The 16,872-nt window shown below is 41.3% G+C and overlaps 1 protein-coding gene across 1 annotated transcript in view; it reads right to left on the bottom strand.

The window, feature by feature from the left end:
• The window catches only part of LOC111234465 (neuronal tyrosine-phosphorylated phosphoinositide-3-kinase adapter 1-like), a 32,443-nt gene that overhangs the window by 4,269 nt on the left and 11,302 nt on the right, over nucleotides 1-16,872 (bottom strand). The window contains exons 2-6 of the mRNA XM_022762577.1: nucleotides 11,691-11,938; nucleotides 2,556-2,923; nucleotides 1,180-2,475; nucleotides 610-1,059; nucleotides 251-493 (exon numbers count right to left, since the gene is read on the bottom strand). Of these exons, the coding sequence (XP_022618298.1) occupies nucleotides 251-493; nucleotides 610-1,059; nucleotides 1,180-2,475; nucleotides 2,556-2,923; nucleotides 11,691-11,878 (2,545 nt within the window). The 5' untranslated portion in view covers nucleotides 11,879-11,938. The remainder of the gene's footprint in view (nucleotides 1-250; nucleotides 494-609; nucleotides 1,060-1,179; nucleotides 2,476-2,555; nucleotides 2,924-11,690; nucleotides 11,939-16,872) is intronic.

The following is a 16,872-nucleotide window of genomic DNA, read 5'->3' on the forward strand; positions in this document are numbered from 1 at the left end:
AGGAGAGGAGAGGAGAGGAGAGGAGGGGTCTAGTCTCTCCTAGATTTCCATCCTTTCCTAAATTCTGGAGGTTTAAAACCACATTTGGTGTCAAACAATGGCAAAAAACAAGTAAGCTGTCCAAGTTTAAAAGCCACAGCTGAGCCAGCAGAAGAATCACCATGTAAATCCACTGATGAAGTTCCTTTCTAAATAGGATGTTGTGGTGAGGATCTGTGAGTAAAAGATTATGAACACTGTGTTTGCCTACCTCCATTGCGACAGGCAGGGAAGGTCTGGCAGGGAAGAGGCATCCCTACTCTGGGTAGGGCTCTGAATCCCAGGCTGCTATCCACACCAGCCAAGGACTCACTGTGACCTAGGGCCCTGCTGGTGGCACCACTGAAGTGGACCGGGATGCCTGAGTGGCCGCCTCGCGACCCGATCCCAAGATCCTCTTTATCCATCCTTAACAGGGCATCAGCACTGCCATTCCACGCACGCCCTTCATCCTCTGAGACAGGGGAATGAACAAGTTGAGTATTTCAATGAAGAAAAAGATACGTTAACAAGCCTTTTTTTCAATAAAGCATCTCTAGCACCTTTTATTCAAAATGACCTCTGACTTACTCTCTGTCTCTCTGCTCCCATGGCTGAAGGACAACTTCCTCTGCATAGGCCAGTAAGACCCCTCATCTGCAGCTAAGCTGGCACTGCTGTCCCAGGGCATGAAGCCAACTTTTGACTGGAGGGATGCAGACCCTCCATTAGCCTTGGACGCCCCCTCACCTATACCAGTAAGACTCGAGGGCTGTTGCAGAGACGGCGTCTGAGAACTCCCTCTCAGGCTCTCGTAAGCCGGCGGCCTCCGGAAGCCACCAGAGGGGTAGGTCCACAGCAGTGGGCTGTCTGAAGAGGGCGGCTTGTACGCTGGCAGGCCGTGTGGAGTGTGAGAGCGGAGATGTGGGCGAGAATGAGGACGCTGGGATGAGGATAATGGCGTAGGGGTTGAGCTGGTGCTGCTTTGAGATGCTTGGCTGCTACAGGTGGTAGCACTATCCATCTGTAAGGAGTGAGGCCCTCCATCCCTATCCCGATCCCTTTCTCTTTCTCTGTCCCTGTCCTTATCCCTATCTCTGTCTCTGTCTCTGTCTCTGTCTTTCTCCTTATCTCTGTCTCTCTCCCTGTCCCTGTCTCTACCCCTATCCCTATCCCTCTCTCTGTCTCTGTCTCTCTCTCTGTCTCTGTCTCTGTCTCTGTCTCTCTCTCTGTCTCTGTCTCTGTCCCTGTCCCTATCCTTGTCCCTGTCCTTGTCCCTGTCCCTATCCTTATCCCTCTCTCCTTTATCGGACTTCAAGAGGAAGCTAACAGACTTGCCTTCCTTTCCTGTACTTGAGGTTTGGGTCTGGACCGTGGCCTGGTTTGAACCTTGAGAGCTGCTCTTGGTTGGAGCAGGAGAGTCTCCTCTCTCTGGCTTGCGATAGTGATGATAGTGTGAGGGGCGATGGTGAGGGTGGTGGTGGTGATGGGAGAAAGGTGAGGTGGATTTAGAGGAGGGGGGCAAGGGTGTGGAGTGACTCCTGGCTCTCAGTCCAGGAGCTGGGCCTAACTGGGAATCTCTGCTGTGTTTGTCCTGCTGGCTTGCACTTCCTCCTGATGACTCCTTGGAGCCTGACAGGGATACAGGAACATTAGAAGAGGATGAGGAGGAGGCGTTGGCTTGAGTCGTCACACTGGATGTTTGAGTTCCCATTTTAACAGAAGCAGACGCCTTGTTTTGCACCCCAACCCCGCTGGAGGCTGCTGCAGGCTGAGGGAAGGCAAGCAGCGGGGGCCGGTGCTGTAGAAGATTGGGGAAAGGGGCTGGGATCTTTGTGTTGGCCTCAGGCTCAGATTTACTCCCTTGCAGCAGGTAGGGAGTAGGAGCACGTGGGGTGTGCGGACTGGTGGAGAGGACCTGGGGGACAGGGGTGGAGGATGCGGAGGAAGGCAGAGGAGACGAATGAGAAATCGACACAGTAGCTTTGGGTTTGGAGTAGGAAGGAGAGGAGGAAGAGGGGCGGGGCAAAGAGGAGGAGCTGCTGGAGGAGGAGGGGGTGACATGGAAGTGTTTAGAGGTTTTCAGTTTCTCATGTTTGGGAGGGAGGTGTCTCTGGGACTCTCTGTCCTCTTGCAGCGGATATTTCATCTCCTCATAGATGGCCTCACTCTGGTCTGAGTCAGAGTCAGGTGTGGTGGCCACAGGGGTGACAGGGTGGGGGGTGGCCGTCTGGCTGTCTCTGGTGAACACTTGGCCCACCATCTCTATATAGACTGGCTCATCCTCCCCGTCTGCTGTCTGATTTTGAGAGTCTGCTGCCTGGAAAGGCAGGGATGTGGCAGGAGGCACACGTGGAGGAAGAGGGTCAAAGGAAAGCTGGGTGCTGGGACTTCTCTTGGGCTTTAAAGGAGGCACCTTCTTTGCTCCAATCTCTCCAGAGTCAGACTTCTTCATGGCTGTACGATGAAAAAAAAAGCAAGTCAAGAAAATAGATCATTTTTCTCAGTAGAATAACCACCTGAACACACATTCTTACCATTTTTCTTCTCTGAGTGTTTGGCCTGTGAGTGAGTGGGCGGAGGAGGGGGCGGCGTCTCAGGAGGTCCTCTGCTGTCAGCGGACGAGGAGCTGAGGCGAGTGCTTGGGTGGCGTTTGGGTTTGGCTGGGGGGCAGCGGCCACCATGTTGGGATTGGGTGTCAGAGTAATCTCCGTTCTCTAGACTCGTGTCCCCAGCACCGACAGCATGGCAGGACTGCGAGCGTGGCGCCATGGCGGAGGCACAGGAGTGAGGGGACAGGTCCTGGGAGGCCGGCATGGTCATGAAACCCATCCGGAAGTGCCGGCGGAAGGAAGCCAAGTCTCGGACTTTGCCAACAGTAGCTGAGGGGTCGTTTTGGGTAGAGCTGCAATTTGGGAATGGGGTTGGGAAGGTGCGGATGGAAGTAAAATATTGAAGTATGAAAAAATCATAGTGAAGTGAAAAACATTCATGTACTACCCTTTATATTGACCTCCCTCTTTCCTCACTCTGTCTTTGGTCTTCAAGCATTGCTTTTGCAATAAAGAAATGCCTGCAGGGCTTTCACGGCAAAAGGGAAAGCCCTGGAGGCTCCTCCATCTTTTGCATTCACATATCTTTCCATCTGAATTCCTCCACATCTGCTTCCCCCTCAAACAGATTCAATTAGGAAATCAATTCCCAAAGAACTCTCTGTGTACACTGTGTTGCTGGAATTCCCTTATTCTTTATATCTTTATATCCTCAGCCAACATCTGTAGTCTGTTTTTGCCAGAAGCATTTAATCTGTTACCATGGGAACAGTTGTGATTTTCATTTATGTGATGGTTTGTCTTTGAAATCATCAATGATACGAGCGCCAACAACAAAAAATAAAAAATAAAAATCTGACAAAAAAAATCAGTGTTTTACCAAACTGTCACTCCCCAACAGAGCATGTAAAATATGCAGTATATGCATTCCCTTATTCTTTATATCTTTATATCCTCAGCCAACATCTGTAGTCTGTTTTTGCCAGAAGCATTTAATCTGTTACCATGGGAACAGTTGTGATTTTCATTTATGTGATGGTTTGTCTTTGAAATCATCAATGATACGAGCGCCAACAACAAAAAATAAAAAATAAAAATCTGACAAAAAAAATCAGTGTTTTACCAAACTGTCACTCCCCAACAGAGCATGTAAAATATGCAGTATATGCTTTTTTATTAAACTCTATGGTCTTGTTAACATCAAAATAAAAGAATAATGAATTTTGAAGGGTGTTATAAATATGTCAGAGCACAGTTCAGGCATCAGTGTCAGTGGTTCAGGTTGTTGATATAAAACTGTGAGGTTTGATGACCCACTGAGTTCACCAAAGGATTACAAAATGGCTTCTGATGTTGTGTGTTATGCTGCTTCCTCTCACAGCAACATAAGATATGTCCCTGGCCTTAAAGCCAACTTGGCTTGAATAAGGTTTATTTGCTTTGCCCATATAACTTTTTAGTAACAAGGCTACTGTGAAATTACTATACTTACACAACATGTCAGAGCAGAGCAAAAAAAGGTGGTGGTGGAAATACTATCAGAAGGAAAGATACCAGAATTCACTGCAGTGATGCAGGAGGAAATCACAGCCTCATAAGGCTGATTCTTGTTCCAGGTTTGTTTTGATCACATCTCAGCACAGACACATCTGGCTATCCACATCTGTCCACACATTTGATGCTGCGAGAAATTGTGTTTCTGAGTGTGTAATTAAATAGCTCAAATGCATGATTATTCTGCATGTAAGTGATTCATTATAGCACATAATGGTGACATATGACTGTGGGTCATGTAGCGCTCACTTTTTGATCAGTTGCAATCCAGTGAAGCACAGAAGAAAACAATTGGAGCTTACAGTTTGTAGTCAACATTGAAAGCAGCAGAAGCAGTATTGGGGCTGCTCATCATGAAGAACACAGAGGCTCCTATTTTCTTCCTCATGTGTGAGGCAGTGTGTGTCAGTGCTTGAATATGTGTGTTTATGTGTGTGGTTCAGCAACAGAGTGTGTTTGCATCTGTACGAGTATGTTTGTGCCCTTGAACGCCTGTGGAGATGTACTTGTGACTCCTCACAATCGACATAGATACTACAGGGCCAAATATAGCCCAGAACAGAGGCTGAGCAGCTCCTTCTAGCACCTTGAAGTGCTCTGTTTTCTTTTCTTACTTCTTCTTAGGGCAGAAGAATCTTTCAGCATCTTCAACCGAGACTGAACTGTTCAAAAATCTGGACCCTCACCTTTTTATTCGCTTCTCTTTCTTGCTGCTTTACACTGGGACCCTAATGTACAGTAACCAACACTTCAAGCATTAGTTTCACATTTTCAGAAATACATTAATTCACTTTCTTGCCAGCATAAAGCATAGCATTAAGACTGAAACTGTTAGCCTGGCTCTGTCTGAAGGTAACAAAATCCACTTAACAGCATCTCAAAAGCACACAGATTAAGAATTGTTCATTTGTTTGTTTAATGCCTACAAAAACTGTGGTTTTCAGGGGGTTATATGTGTGGGACTATTTCTTAGCAAGGAGCTAAACAGTCCCACACATAAAATATACTAAGCGGAGAGATAGTAGAGTGTTATCCCTCTTCTCATCTAACTGTGTTTCTGACTCTTGTGCACTATTCAAATGAAAATCGGTACTAGAGAGTGAGTTGAAAATTGCTAATTCAGAATGCGTTGATTACTCGCTATAGCTCTTATACTGTACAAATGTCTTATCCTCACATTACCCATTGTGCTGTTTTAATCAAGAATAGATCAGAAATATTTCAGGAAAGTTTCGTCTGCACCTTTCTCGGTTTGTCCAAATCAGGAAATTATTTGCCTGCATAAATCTAAGGCAACTCTACATGATTTCTAGCAAAATGCTCTACGATACGATCAAGCGCAAATGTTTATGCTTTAATACAATTTTCTGTATTTGTCATCATGAAAATCACACGACTGCCAGCAAAGGTTAAATATTCATGACAGTATGCTCCAGAAAGAAGGAAGGAGGAATGCACATCATAGTCCCTGTCAATCAAAAGTTATCCACTGCTGCTCTGTAGCCTTTTGAAGAACACCTTTGTTAGATTTATCTTTGTACAGACTACCCCCTCCTCAGAGTGGAAGACATTCCCAGAAGCTTTTCAGACTGGTGATAAAGTTTTTGTTGAAGAAATCCAGTTAAGATAATTCTGCCCCTAGCACCTACCGTCCTATTTCTAATTTACCTTCTTGGGGCAAAGTTTAAGAGTGGTTTATGTTTAAACAGCTGAATGAGACTATCTGTGAAACTATTATCTTTGAGAATACCCATTCTGGTTTGAGGGCAAAGCAGAGCAGTTAAGTCGTCTCTTGTTAAAGTTTCAGATGAGTTAAGGTTGAGCAGCTAAATGTGTAGCTGTCCTCATTCTGTTGGACTTCACTGACATATCTGACACAATACTTGACACTTTAATTGATTGCCTAAAGTTATGGGTTGTCCCCAGCATGGTTTTAAACTGAAAATCTGACTCGTCTTCTGTCACCGGAAGAAGATTACATAAGAAGTGAAACTGCCTTTTGGCTTGACTCAAAGCAATAAAGCACAAGTTTTCTCTATTGATTCTTCTAATAGTATTATTGTAGTATTATTTGTCAGCATGTGACACATAGTTGTAGGTTCCCCTGAAGCAACTGAAATATATTTTCCTTTTATGACTCCATCTCCACACGGATATGAACTCCTTGAAGCTTCCACAACAAGACAATACCTATCTTTGTCTGCCTGAAACTCAAGAGTCATTTTAGACATTGACCTTCACTTTAAAGTTTTTTCTTTATATGTCAAGGACTGTTTTTCTCTGTTCATGAGGGCAAGCTGACATGATGAGGAACACTTTCACATTCAGTTGCCATGACAGATGCAATAAATTGTTTTCATAACAAAACTGAACAGATTTTAAAGCTTGGGGCGTGCCATGTGATCCAGATGTTAAGGTTCTCCTGTGGAGTTGGTGTATGCATAAAAGGGAGATAACACACATGTGAATCTCGGACTGGTTTTCTGTTTATTTGACTAGACCAGCCACAGTCAAGTGCTACATCCCCGAATGTCTGTGACTGACTGAGTGAGTGATAGAGTTGAGTGAGTAATAAAGTTACACCCAGTTACACCATTGGCTGGCCAAGTGTTGGACTTTTCCCATTGGCCTTTACCGACTTTTTTCAAAAATGCACCTAGTGACAAATCCAGGAACCTTTTGGAAAAAAAACTTAGCTACTTTTCTTAAAAGTGAGTAGCCAGTACTGGCCCATGAGCAAGAACTGATACAAACTGGTTGACAATAGACAGAATGCCAATATGACGGGATAATGTCACAAATATGCTAATTAACATATTACATCATCTAGCGACTTTTCCAGTAGGTCTTAGCTACTTTCCATTGAAAGTACCGTGTTCAACTATGTCCTCAATTTTGCACATACATGGTCCAGCCATAAACTAGGTTTTGACCTAGACTTGTTCTATATATATGCTGTAAAAATTGCAACTTATATTCTTTGGCATAAATAACAATTGCAAATTGTTAGGCCATAGCAATTTAAATTAGGCCTATTACCATTTCAAGTAAAAAATAGAAATTGTGCCAACAAATCAAACTAATATGTTTTGGCAAAAGTCAGGCTTGAAAACTTTAAATCTTAATTTGTAAGCCAATACAAAGTGAGAAAGTTCTGTTAACATGTTCTTAACATGGGGAATGCAGAACTATAGTATTAACTTTAGTTAAAATTGTTTAATTACCATTTTCAGAGCTTAAACTCATGAGTTCAGTTGACTGAATGCCCAATGGATTGTTTACTTAACTCATTAAATTAGGTCATTAAGAAACATTGTTTATTTTCTTATTTTCATATTTTTCTTAATATGTAATATTTCCTAATTTGTGTCATGCTCTGCCCCTCTGTGAGCTTCATGCTATGTTAAGTTTTTCCTATTTTATTTTGAAATTATATTCCTTATGTGTCTGTTGTGGTTTCACGCTGCGTTTTTGTTTTTCCCCGCCAGTTTTCTGTTCCACTGGTTCCTCATTTGCCAATTAGTCCTTGTGTATATATAATCTTATCTTCCCCCCTTTCAGCTGCCAGAATGTTTTGTTTGGTTAATGTGGGCTTCATGACCTGGGTCCACATGTTCACCTGGCTTACCTGTATGTTGACCCTTTTTGCTTGTTTCCTGGATTCTTGTCACCGCTTACTGGATTTGTTTGTCTTTGTTTGCCTCGCCATCTTATACAGTAAGCTCTTGTTTACTTTTTTAAATAAATCTGTGAACTGCATTTGCTCTGCTACAGCATCTGCATTTGGGCCCTTCCCTGGTGTTGTGTTACCTGCATGCACCAGCTTTGACAATATGGAAAAAGTTACATGATGGAGGCCATTATGTGTCTTTTTATAAATGTCTCTCAGAGAAGTCAGGTCTCTTTTCAGTTCAAAATTAAAATGATGTAAAATATGATGACAATATGTCCGCACGAAGACATTTCCTGCACTGTAGTGACCTTATTCATATAAAGCACTTCCATCATAGGGCTCATACTGAGGAACAATTATCCTAGACTCATTGTGACTGTTGGCAGGATAGTGGTTTGAGGATGTAAAATGTCCCTCTAACTTGGAGTAGAGTAACTCAAAGCCTAAACTTCAGAAATAAAGTTAAATCACCTAACTCAAAATTTTAGTTTTGTGTTTTCTCAACTTTTTCTTATACACAGTGTAGTTGTAATAGTGAGTACCAGGTCAATGATTTCATACAGTTGGATTAATTTTAGCTTTGCTCTGAATTTGTAATGTTGTTCAGTGTCACTAAAGGAAATGAAGAGAAATGATGTAGATTTTAAATCTTACAATGTCCTTTTTTGTACCTCATAATTAACAACAACAAAATGTTCATAATCTCTCAGATGTGTCATTAAGATAAGTGGAGTGTTGTGCTAATCCTCAGGAAGAAGCCGCATTATCTTTTAGCATTGAAATATTTCCAAATCTAATTATTCCTTACAAAAATTAATACAAAACTCAGATACATTTTATTAATTCACTTCAGGCCTGTAAAGCCTAAACTGACCTACTCTTAACTTGAATACTGAGCAGACTGCAAGTTATTTCTCATCAAACCTCACTACTTGGCCTTGCACTTGCAAATAGATCAAGATCTAAAAGAGACTTACAACTTATAACCATTCATCATCCTACCTTGGACACTTACAAAAAATAAAAATAAAAAATTGATTAATTGATTTATAGCAAAAGAAATTGCCATAACAAGACATTAGTATGTGATGTGAATGAGGACTTTGACTATAAATGGGAAACCAACTTTCAAATTCAGGTTGGAAAAAACAATAATTTTACCTTATTTTTTAAAAATTGTATCAAACTGATTTATGAAATCTGTCATCTATTTACCATTAAAACGCTGTACTGTCAATTTCATTTCTGAATTCGATTGTTTATAAAAGAATTCATATATTCAAACCATGCACCATTATATTATATACATTTAATGACAGAAAACTTTGTCTTTTATTCATCCCTCTTTGTCAAATTGAATATTAATTGCTTTAAAGGGATTTGCAAGGCTGTTTTTGGTCCTCCATATTTCAGCATACACATTGAAATTGCCAGGCTACACCCGTGGTCATCCATTCACACTGATCTCATAATTCTGTGCAAGAATTAATAAAACCTCAGCTGGCAGCAAGGTTTCCTCCACCAGTCACCACTACTGGGAATAGTCTGTCTGCCTGTATTAGTGCCATAAGAAACACTCTCTATTTTTAAAACTCATATTGAAACTCATCTATTTACCATTCTGTATCTCAACAGTCGACTCTGCTTTAAAAATGTGATGTCTCTCCTGAGGGCTTTGAGATCTCAAACTGTCTCCCAGTGCCCTTCATACTGCTTCCTTTGTCCCGCCACCCCCCACCCCACCTCCCTCACTCCCACCGGCTCTGCAGTCGGCCCCGGTCCTGCCTCAAGTCCATTTGGTTTCCATCCCTTTGTCCCCTGTGTGGTTTCATCCCTGACCCTGCTCTGTCCGTAATCATCACTGGTCATGTCCTGCTTCTCACCTCTGCTGCTCTGGCCCCACTCGGCTCTGCTTTCATCACTGATCATGTCCCGCTGTCCCACTTGCGGCCCTACACCTCCACTGGCTTGATGATGCCATGACGTTGATCTTTGCTGCCAACACGAGGGCCTCCAATTACCGCTGTGACTCAAAGTGCTGGAACACGCTTCTAAACAAACTGAATTGTTGTCTTTAAAGTCCTCCCTCGCCTCAGTGGCACAAATAGCCCCATACACTACGTGGGATTTGGTGAATTATAGGTGACTCACATTTGAACATTTCATCTGTCCTCTGTCACCCAAACATGCACACGGATACATCAGATCACACTCTCACGGGCATACACACACTTTTCAAGACAATACTGTCATGACCAAATTATGATTCAGAGTGTGATGATGTTCTGCTGCTGACAACTGTTTTGACACTTCTGTTGAGTGCTGGAAATAGTTCTATTATAAATTAATTTGTTTGTTTTTGATTGCCTGGCTGTCTTTCAGCATTTCTAAATACAATTCAGTTTAAACAAATCACATATCATTTGACCCTAAATCACATAATGTTTACACAAGATTTAATTATTATTAACATTATTGACAAGACCAGCACTTAGTCTGTGTTGTGAATTATTATGATTACTTGACACTTGTGCTGGACGACATCCAAAGACAGGAGCTGCATCTGATACGTCATTAGTCGTTACAGCCCTGAATACACACAGCACCTTGCAGTGTGTATAGTACATACGTACAGTATAACCAGGAAAGTGCACTTGAAGTATTGAAAGTAAAATAACTCAATCTGCATAAAAATTGCCCCCACAAGTGTATTATATCTGACATTATTAGATAGGGAATACTGGTGCATAAATGCATGAATAGCACTTTAATATTATAGCTGGACAGGGTTGTGTTGTTGTTAAGTAGCTTTGTCCAATGGTTCCCAACCTAAGGGTGCTGGTCACAAGATAAATCTGAGGGGTCGTGACTTAATTAATGGTGTAGGACAAATTCTGCTACGTAAATTTATATTGATTTTTTTTTTTTCACCAACTTTTCTCTAATCTTTGCTTATGCTAAATATTGGAGGATTTGACCTCTCTGGACCTCAAACAGTTATTTGCATCAGAGAAGTTTAGAGAGAATTCTTTATTTGGTGGAGCTGCTACCAACTCACAGACATCTGAAATATGACAAGCCAAAAATGATTGGGAACCAGAACTGGTCTCAAGCAAAAACTATTGCTGTCAGATAAATGAGATGAATGCAGTGGAGTAAAAAGGGGAGTAAAATATTTTAAGTGGCATAAATTAGAAAAATTCAAGTAAAGTGCAAGCACATCAAAAATGTTAATGTAAAAGTACAGTACTTGAGTAAATGTACTTTCTACCACAGGTTCAGCTTCAAGGCCTGCACTTCCTGTTGTTCCTACATATTTCATAAAAGCTTGTTACAGGCAAGGTTTTCTAATTCACTCCTTCTCTTCTCTTCACCCTTCTTGGAAAACGTCCTGTACAGAGCTGTAAGGGAATGTGTGTATTTTCATTTTGCTTAATGGGAAAACTGTTGGGAGTGAATGACACAAATTCATGTGATCTGACATTGCTGTGAAATAAAACAACTGGTCTCATTATACCTTAAAGGTCAGAACCTCTGATGAATATATGTAATTTCAAAGACAAAATAATCATGTATGTATTGAGATAAATGAAGCAACAACTGTATTTAATTTCCTTTTTCATTGGTTTTGGCCCCTTTTTGCCCTCTGCCATTTTAGCTGACATTATAGTAGTTTATCTCATCTATGGAACATATTAACATCATTATGAACTGCTGTTATGCAAATTTGCCCAATTCTATTCAGGCGAACCCCTCTGACTTCATGAACTGTGCTTGGAATTAAGATTTTGAAATTAAACTCATTCACGCCGGCTAAGAGGTTTATATCCCCGCTGAACTGAACCCTAATGTAATTCCATATATGCAGAGCTCCTGTGAGCTGATCCTCTCACCTCTTTTTACTTCCCTCTTGGTCCCTCTGCCTCCAGTCCAAACGGCTCTTACGATACAGCAGGTTCATGTCGCTGCGGGGTCGCTCCTCCTCGCAGCCTATGACAGCGCAGTGTAGCCGCTTGCTTCGCCTCTCTATGTCACGCAGGAAATGCTCGACTGCCACATCCTGGGCTGAGCCAGAGCTCATGGTATAGAAGAAGACTTGGGAGAAGGAGACGTATGGCACAGGCAGCCTCCTCCAACTCACCTAAACAAAAAGAAACAAGGGCAATGTTTGAGCTCATTAATCATTAAAAAACAAATTTAACAGCCTCCCAGCCTTCTTGCAGCTGACAAGATTGACAGTGACTACTTTGTGATGTGACTATGAAACCCAAATAATTAAACCCAAATTACTGGCAGAACTTTAGGGGAGTCATAGCTTATCAAGCTCACTGTGTCATAGCAAACAATCCTGCCCATTACTACAAGTCTTCAAAGACACAGTGATGCATGATGATGGAGGTTGCAGTTTTGTTTATCCCTACCTCTAGTGTATCACATGAAAACTATTTATACTTTCATTATCCAGTTATTAATATTTGAGTAAGCATGGTAACTCAGCTGCAGAGCATCTCTGGCTGCAGGCCCTGGGATGGCCTAGCTAAGCCTGTCTGCTAGCCAGACAGTAATCTGGTTTGTCATATGTAGCGCATGCACAGCTTCCTACTCACGCTCACCCCATGAGAAGTCAGGCTTGTTGTGGGGCAGATATCTGAGGGCCCAACAGTATTTTCATGATGGAGAATGTGAGTGTGCAACGCAATTGGCTAAGAAAAGCGCAGCTGTCAGCTGATGCATGTTTCCAGTGTTTTTTCCATCACAAATAGAAACAGAGCTTGAATGTTTTTTGGTAGTGGACACAGGAGCATTATGATTGGTGCTTCTGCTTCAGTTTGTTTTGAACTGAACTGCATTTGCATTTTCACTTTCATGAGATGCATTAAGCTGAGCTTGATAGGTTGTGTTGCAACATTGCTGGTTAATTATTTTAATGGCCCATATTGACAGGTTTTCTGTCTCACAGAGAAGATAGCAGGAAAAGTAAATAAAGTTAAATATATAACCAATTATTTTTTCTAGTTCATATTTCTAAAAATCACTGATGTGCATTCACAATGTGCTACAATGAAACTGCATGCGAGTCCAGTGTAATGAGATCTAAATTATGCTTTTATACTCCTTGTTTAAGGATGCAAGCGGCATGAAAAGAGAATAAAAAATACATGACATTTGCATTTTCCAGCAGTGTAATAGCTAATCTAATTCTGTACATATTCAGGACCACTTAAGCCACATCTACCACACAACACAACTGCACAGTGTTTTTACTGTTCTTAAAAATCTCAACCATGTCTCACTATAAAGACAAAAAATTCCACAGTGGGAGCATCAGGCACTGTCACCTGGGCCAGGCAGCATGTTGAGCTGTGTAGCTGTGTGTGATTCTTTTGTCACGGCTCAGCATGTCATCCAGCATGTCAGCGTGGCTACTGCTATTCTTGTATCCCACAGCCCTGACCACAACCCCGGCCACTGCTGCTGCCATGCTTGCTGACTCAATGTTAATTAGGTTAGGGAGCTGCGACTGTAGGTTGGGATTTTGTTAACGGGAGCTTTGATTTGGGTTTCTAGGATCTGGCAGCTGAGCAGGCAGCCCTACAATTGCCGCATTAAATGCTGTGGGTTGGTGTGCAATTAGCTGAGCTAAAAGAACCAGCAGATCTTCATCTTACATCCACATACTATGAAGGACAAAAAATGCCATTAAGTATAAATAAATAAATAAATGAATAAATACATGCAAATAAATAAATTCATTACATTTTGGTGATGAAAAATTCTAGTATTTCTACATTATTTATTTCTGTATTTCTGCATTCATTTATGTATCTATTTCTGTACTATTTCTGTATTCAACATTTCTCCTGTGTGCCAGTCAAGTCAAGGCAGTAGTAGTTAATATGATCACACTGCTGTAACCAATCTGGCTTTAGACTGAGATAGGACCGCCTACCCAATTTACATACAGACACAGAAATAAATAAATGTGGATATAAATAATCAAATGAACGCAGAAATATAAAGAAATAAGTGAATGTAGAAATGTATAAATAAATAAATGTAAAAAATACAGAAATAACCACATCCATTACCAAAATGTATTTATTATGCATTTATTTCTGCATTTAGTTATTTACTCATACCTATGGCATTTTTTCCACTTCATAACAGAGAACCTTGTCTCATCAAACTAGGCAACAGACATAATTTTTAAAGACCCAAACAAAACATGCACTAATATAGGTTGGAGTCACTTTAAATCCCAAATAAATTCAGAACATTTAGCAAGTTGTTTCAGGAGCATCTGTCGAGTCAGGAGTCGCTTCAATTCCTCATTAGAACCAGGAGGCAGATGGAGCCATGATTCATATAACTAGATCTGCATGCAGTGCTGCAGACAACTCATTCATGCACATAAACAAACAGATCACACACTCACACATACTCAAATCCCCCATACATGCTAAACACATGCATACAGACAGGGTGTGAAGCAGTAATTGCAATCGCTCAGCAGCTGATTTGAGTGTGAGTTACTGATGACAGGGAATTTAGATCATTAACCACACAAAATTTGAAAATGTAAAACATTTGAGAGTAAGAAAGCATGAGCATTATTGGTATTTTCTGCCTGAAATCTTTTTATCTTTTGCTGCCACTGAATTTAACACTTCTGGAACTCTTTGCACTGCAGCCCTCTGCCCTCAAGTCTCCACCTCAGCAAGTGGTCCTTTAGTGTTGCTGCACCTCAATGTGAGTGAGGCAGTAGCGATGCAGAGTGGTGTGACACATCACAGCACTGGCCTGGCCTTGGCACAGGGGCAATATTTCGATGAAACATATTTAAAATACACATCTAATTACCTTGGGGTATATTATCTCTTTCTGTTTTGCTTATATCCACAGAAAATTTGATTTGAAATAACAACTCTCCTCCGTTTTTCATTCCAGAACAAAGCAGTCATACCATATATTTACCTTTGCAAAGCTGCTTGAATACAAGCAATTAGATTGAAGGGGCAGATAGTACAGAGCATGTTGTTCATTAAAGACATCATCTTCCTTCTTCTGCAAATCCAGTTCTAGGATTGACATGCTTGCATCTATAAGCCTGAATTAAATAGTAAATTACTGCAATCAAACTTTGCAACTTAGTAGTGACAGTAAGTAAGGTAAGTAGGAAAGAAGCTGATGTTTACGGCTCACTTCATCAGTTGATATATTTTGAAAACACAAGATACTGTACATATGCTTGAGTTTATTCAGTTTTTCCCTGCCACCAGTGCCACCAGTGGTATCATAACTTAACCACGCAGCCACATTATACACCACAGTCAGCGCACTTGAGCCAGACACAGCGCTGCAGTTCAGCGACAGGGATAGAGGATGAGAGAGGCAGAGGGGAAGCAGTGTACAAGGACGGAGCAAAATGCTCAGGAGGAGAATGAGCAGCTTGAGATGCATACAGCTAGAGAGAAGGAGAGATCGAGGCAGAGGGAAGGAGACAGGAGGGGGCGCGGTGGAAAAAGGGGGGAAGCCAATAAATAGGGAGTCACTGAGGGATGGACGAGGCTGAAGATACATACGATTAGGCTGAAAACGTGCTGGAGACAGACTGATGGAAGGAAATGTTGAAGCAGGGGATTTGAGAGTGGAGGGAATAAGCAAATGGAAGCAAGTGTGAGAAAGAGAGGATAGAAAAACAGTGAAAGGCAGCCAGGCTACAAGAATGGGGGAGGGAGGTGAAATCAAGCCTCTCACACTAGTCGCTGTGTGTGGTCTCCTAGCAACACTGTCAGCCATGCATCTCTTCCTTAGCCACTGAATATGCACAAAGCAGGATGTCAGCCTCGTCATACGTGATGAACCCGGGGTTAAACTTCACTGCCGCTTCATTTGTACCTGATCTTCCAACAGCATATCCCATATATCATAAATAGTGGTAGCATCTGTATCTAATAGTAAACATACAACCTTGCTACTAATATTAATGATCTAATTAGCTACACTACACATTCTCCATATCCTATCCATACGAGGAAACTTGACTTATAAATTCACACTTTAATGTTTTCAAGGTAGATTCGAATTATCGTCTTTGTCAGCTGAATCCCTCCCCTCACCTCAGCTGCATGTCTGGATATAAGAGATAAGCAAGCCAAATATTAAGCAAAACCTCAGATGTAGATGTTAGTAGTACAGTAACATTTTATCACCTGTAGCAGGGCAAGCATTGAAGTAAAATAGATGTTAAGAGCTTGCGCTTGGAGAATATCTGCACCAGCTGATAATGCTAGGACTGGAATACTAAAACAGGAGCCCCATTAAATCACAGCTGGTTCCTCTCAAGAAACTGGTTGTAATTACAAATCTACTCACAAATGCTTGTCGAACATCAACTTCCACATGTGCTCGATGGTCTGATCAAAACTATCAGACAGATAACGAGTACATGATTCAGTTTGTAAGAATGGCCCATTGCTTCTTTCAGGTCAACCCATTTCAGTTGTCTTTATGAGATGACTACAAAGCTCTGATCAAAGTAAGATTGGGAGAAATGCACCTAATCTGGTGCTAAGTAAACTGTTGACCACATGAACAAAAATCTATAGGCTATCTGTTTTTTTTAGTTTCTGAGACTCACAATAAGTCCCTCGCCACTTGTTTATTTTATTTATTGTCTTTTACCAAATACCCCTAAACAGCAGAGGCTTGCGTGATGTGACAAGATGCTTCATTTCATCACTATTAAACATTTGGCCAAGCAAAACCAGCTTTCAGAGAATAAATATTGAGCAGTGCTGAGAACTGAGACAATTATTTTCTCTGTCTAATGACCTTGATGTTATTTTGTAAGGCAACACCTGGTTAAGATCTACTTTTTCACACTGAAATGCAAAACTAATTTAATGTCAGACTATTAAAGACACAGCATTGACAGTGACTGCGATTATAGGTCATCATAGCATGGTCGCACCAGTGACACTTGTACAGTGATATCTTCAATAAATATGGAATAATACTAATAAGTTAATAAGCTGAATTGTAACAGAGGGGAACTGTCAAACTTTCCAAACA

Source organism: Seriola dumerili, unplaced genomic scaffold, assembly GCF_002260705.1.
Source record: "Seriola dumerili isolate Sdu_G_001 unplaced genomic scaffold, Sdu_1.0 BDQW01000449.1, whole genome shotgun sequence".
NCBI lineage: Eukaryota > Metazoa > Chordata > Actinopteri > Carangiformes > Carangidae > Seriola > Seriola dumerili.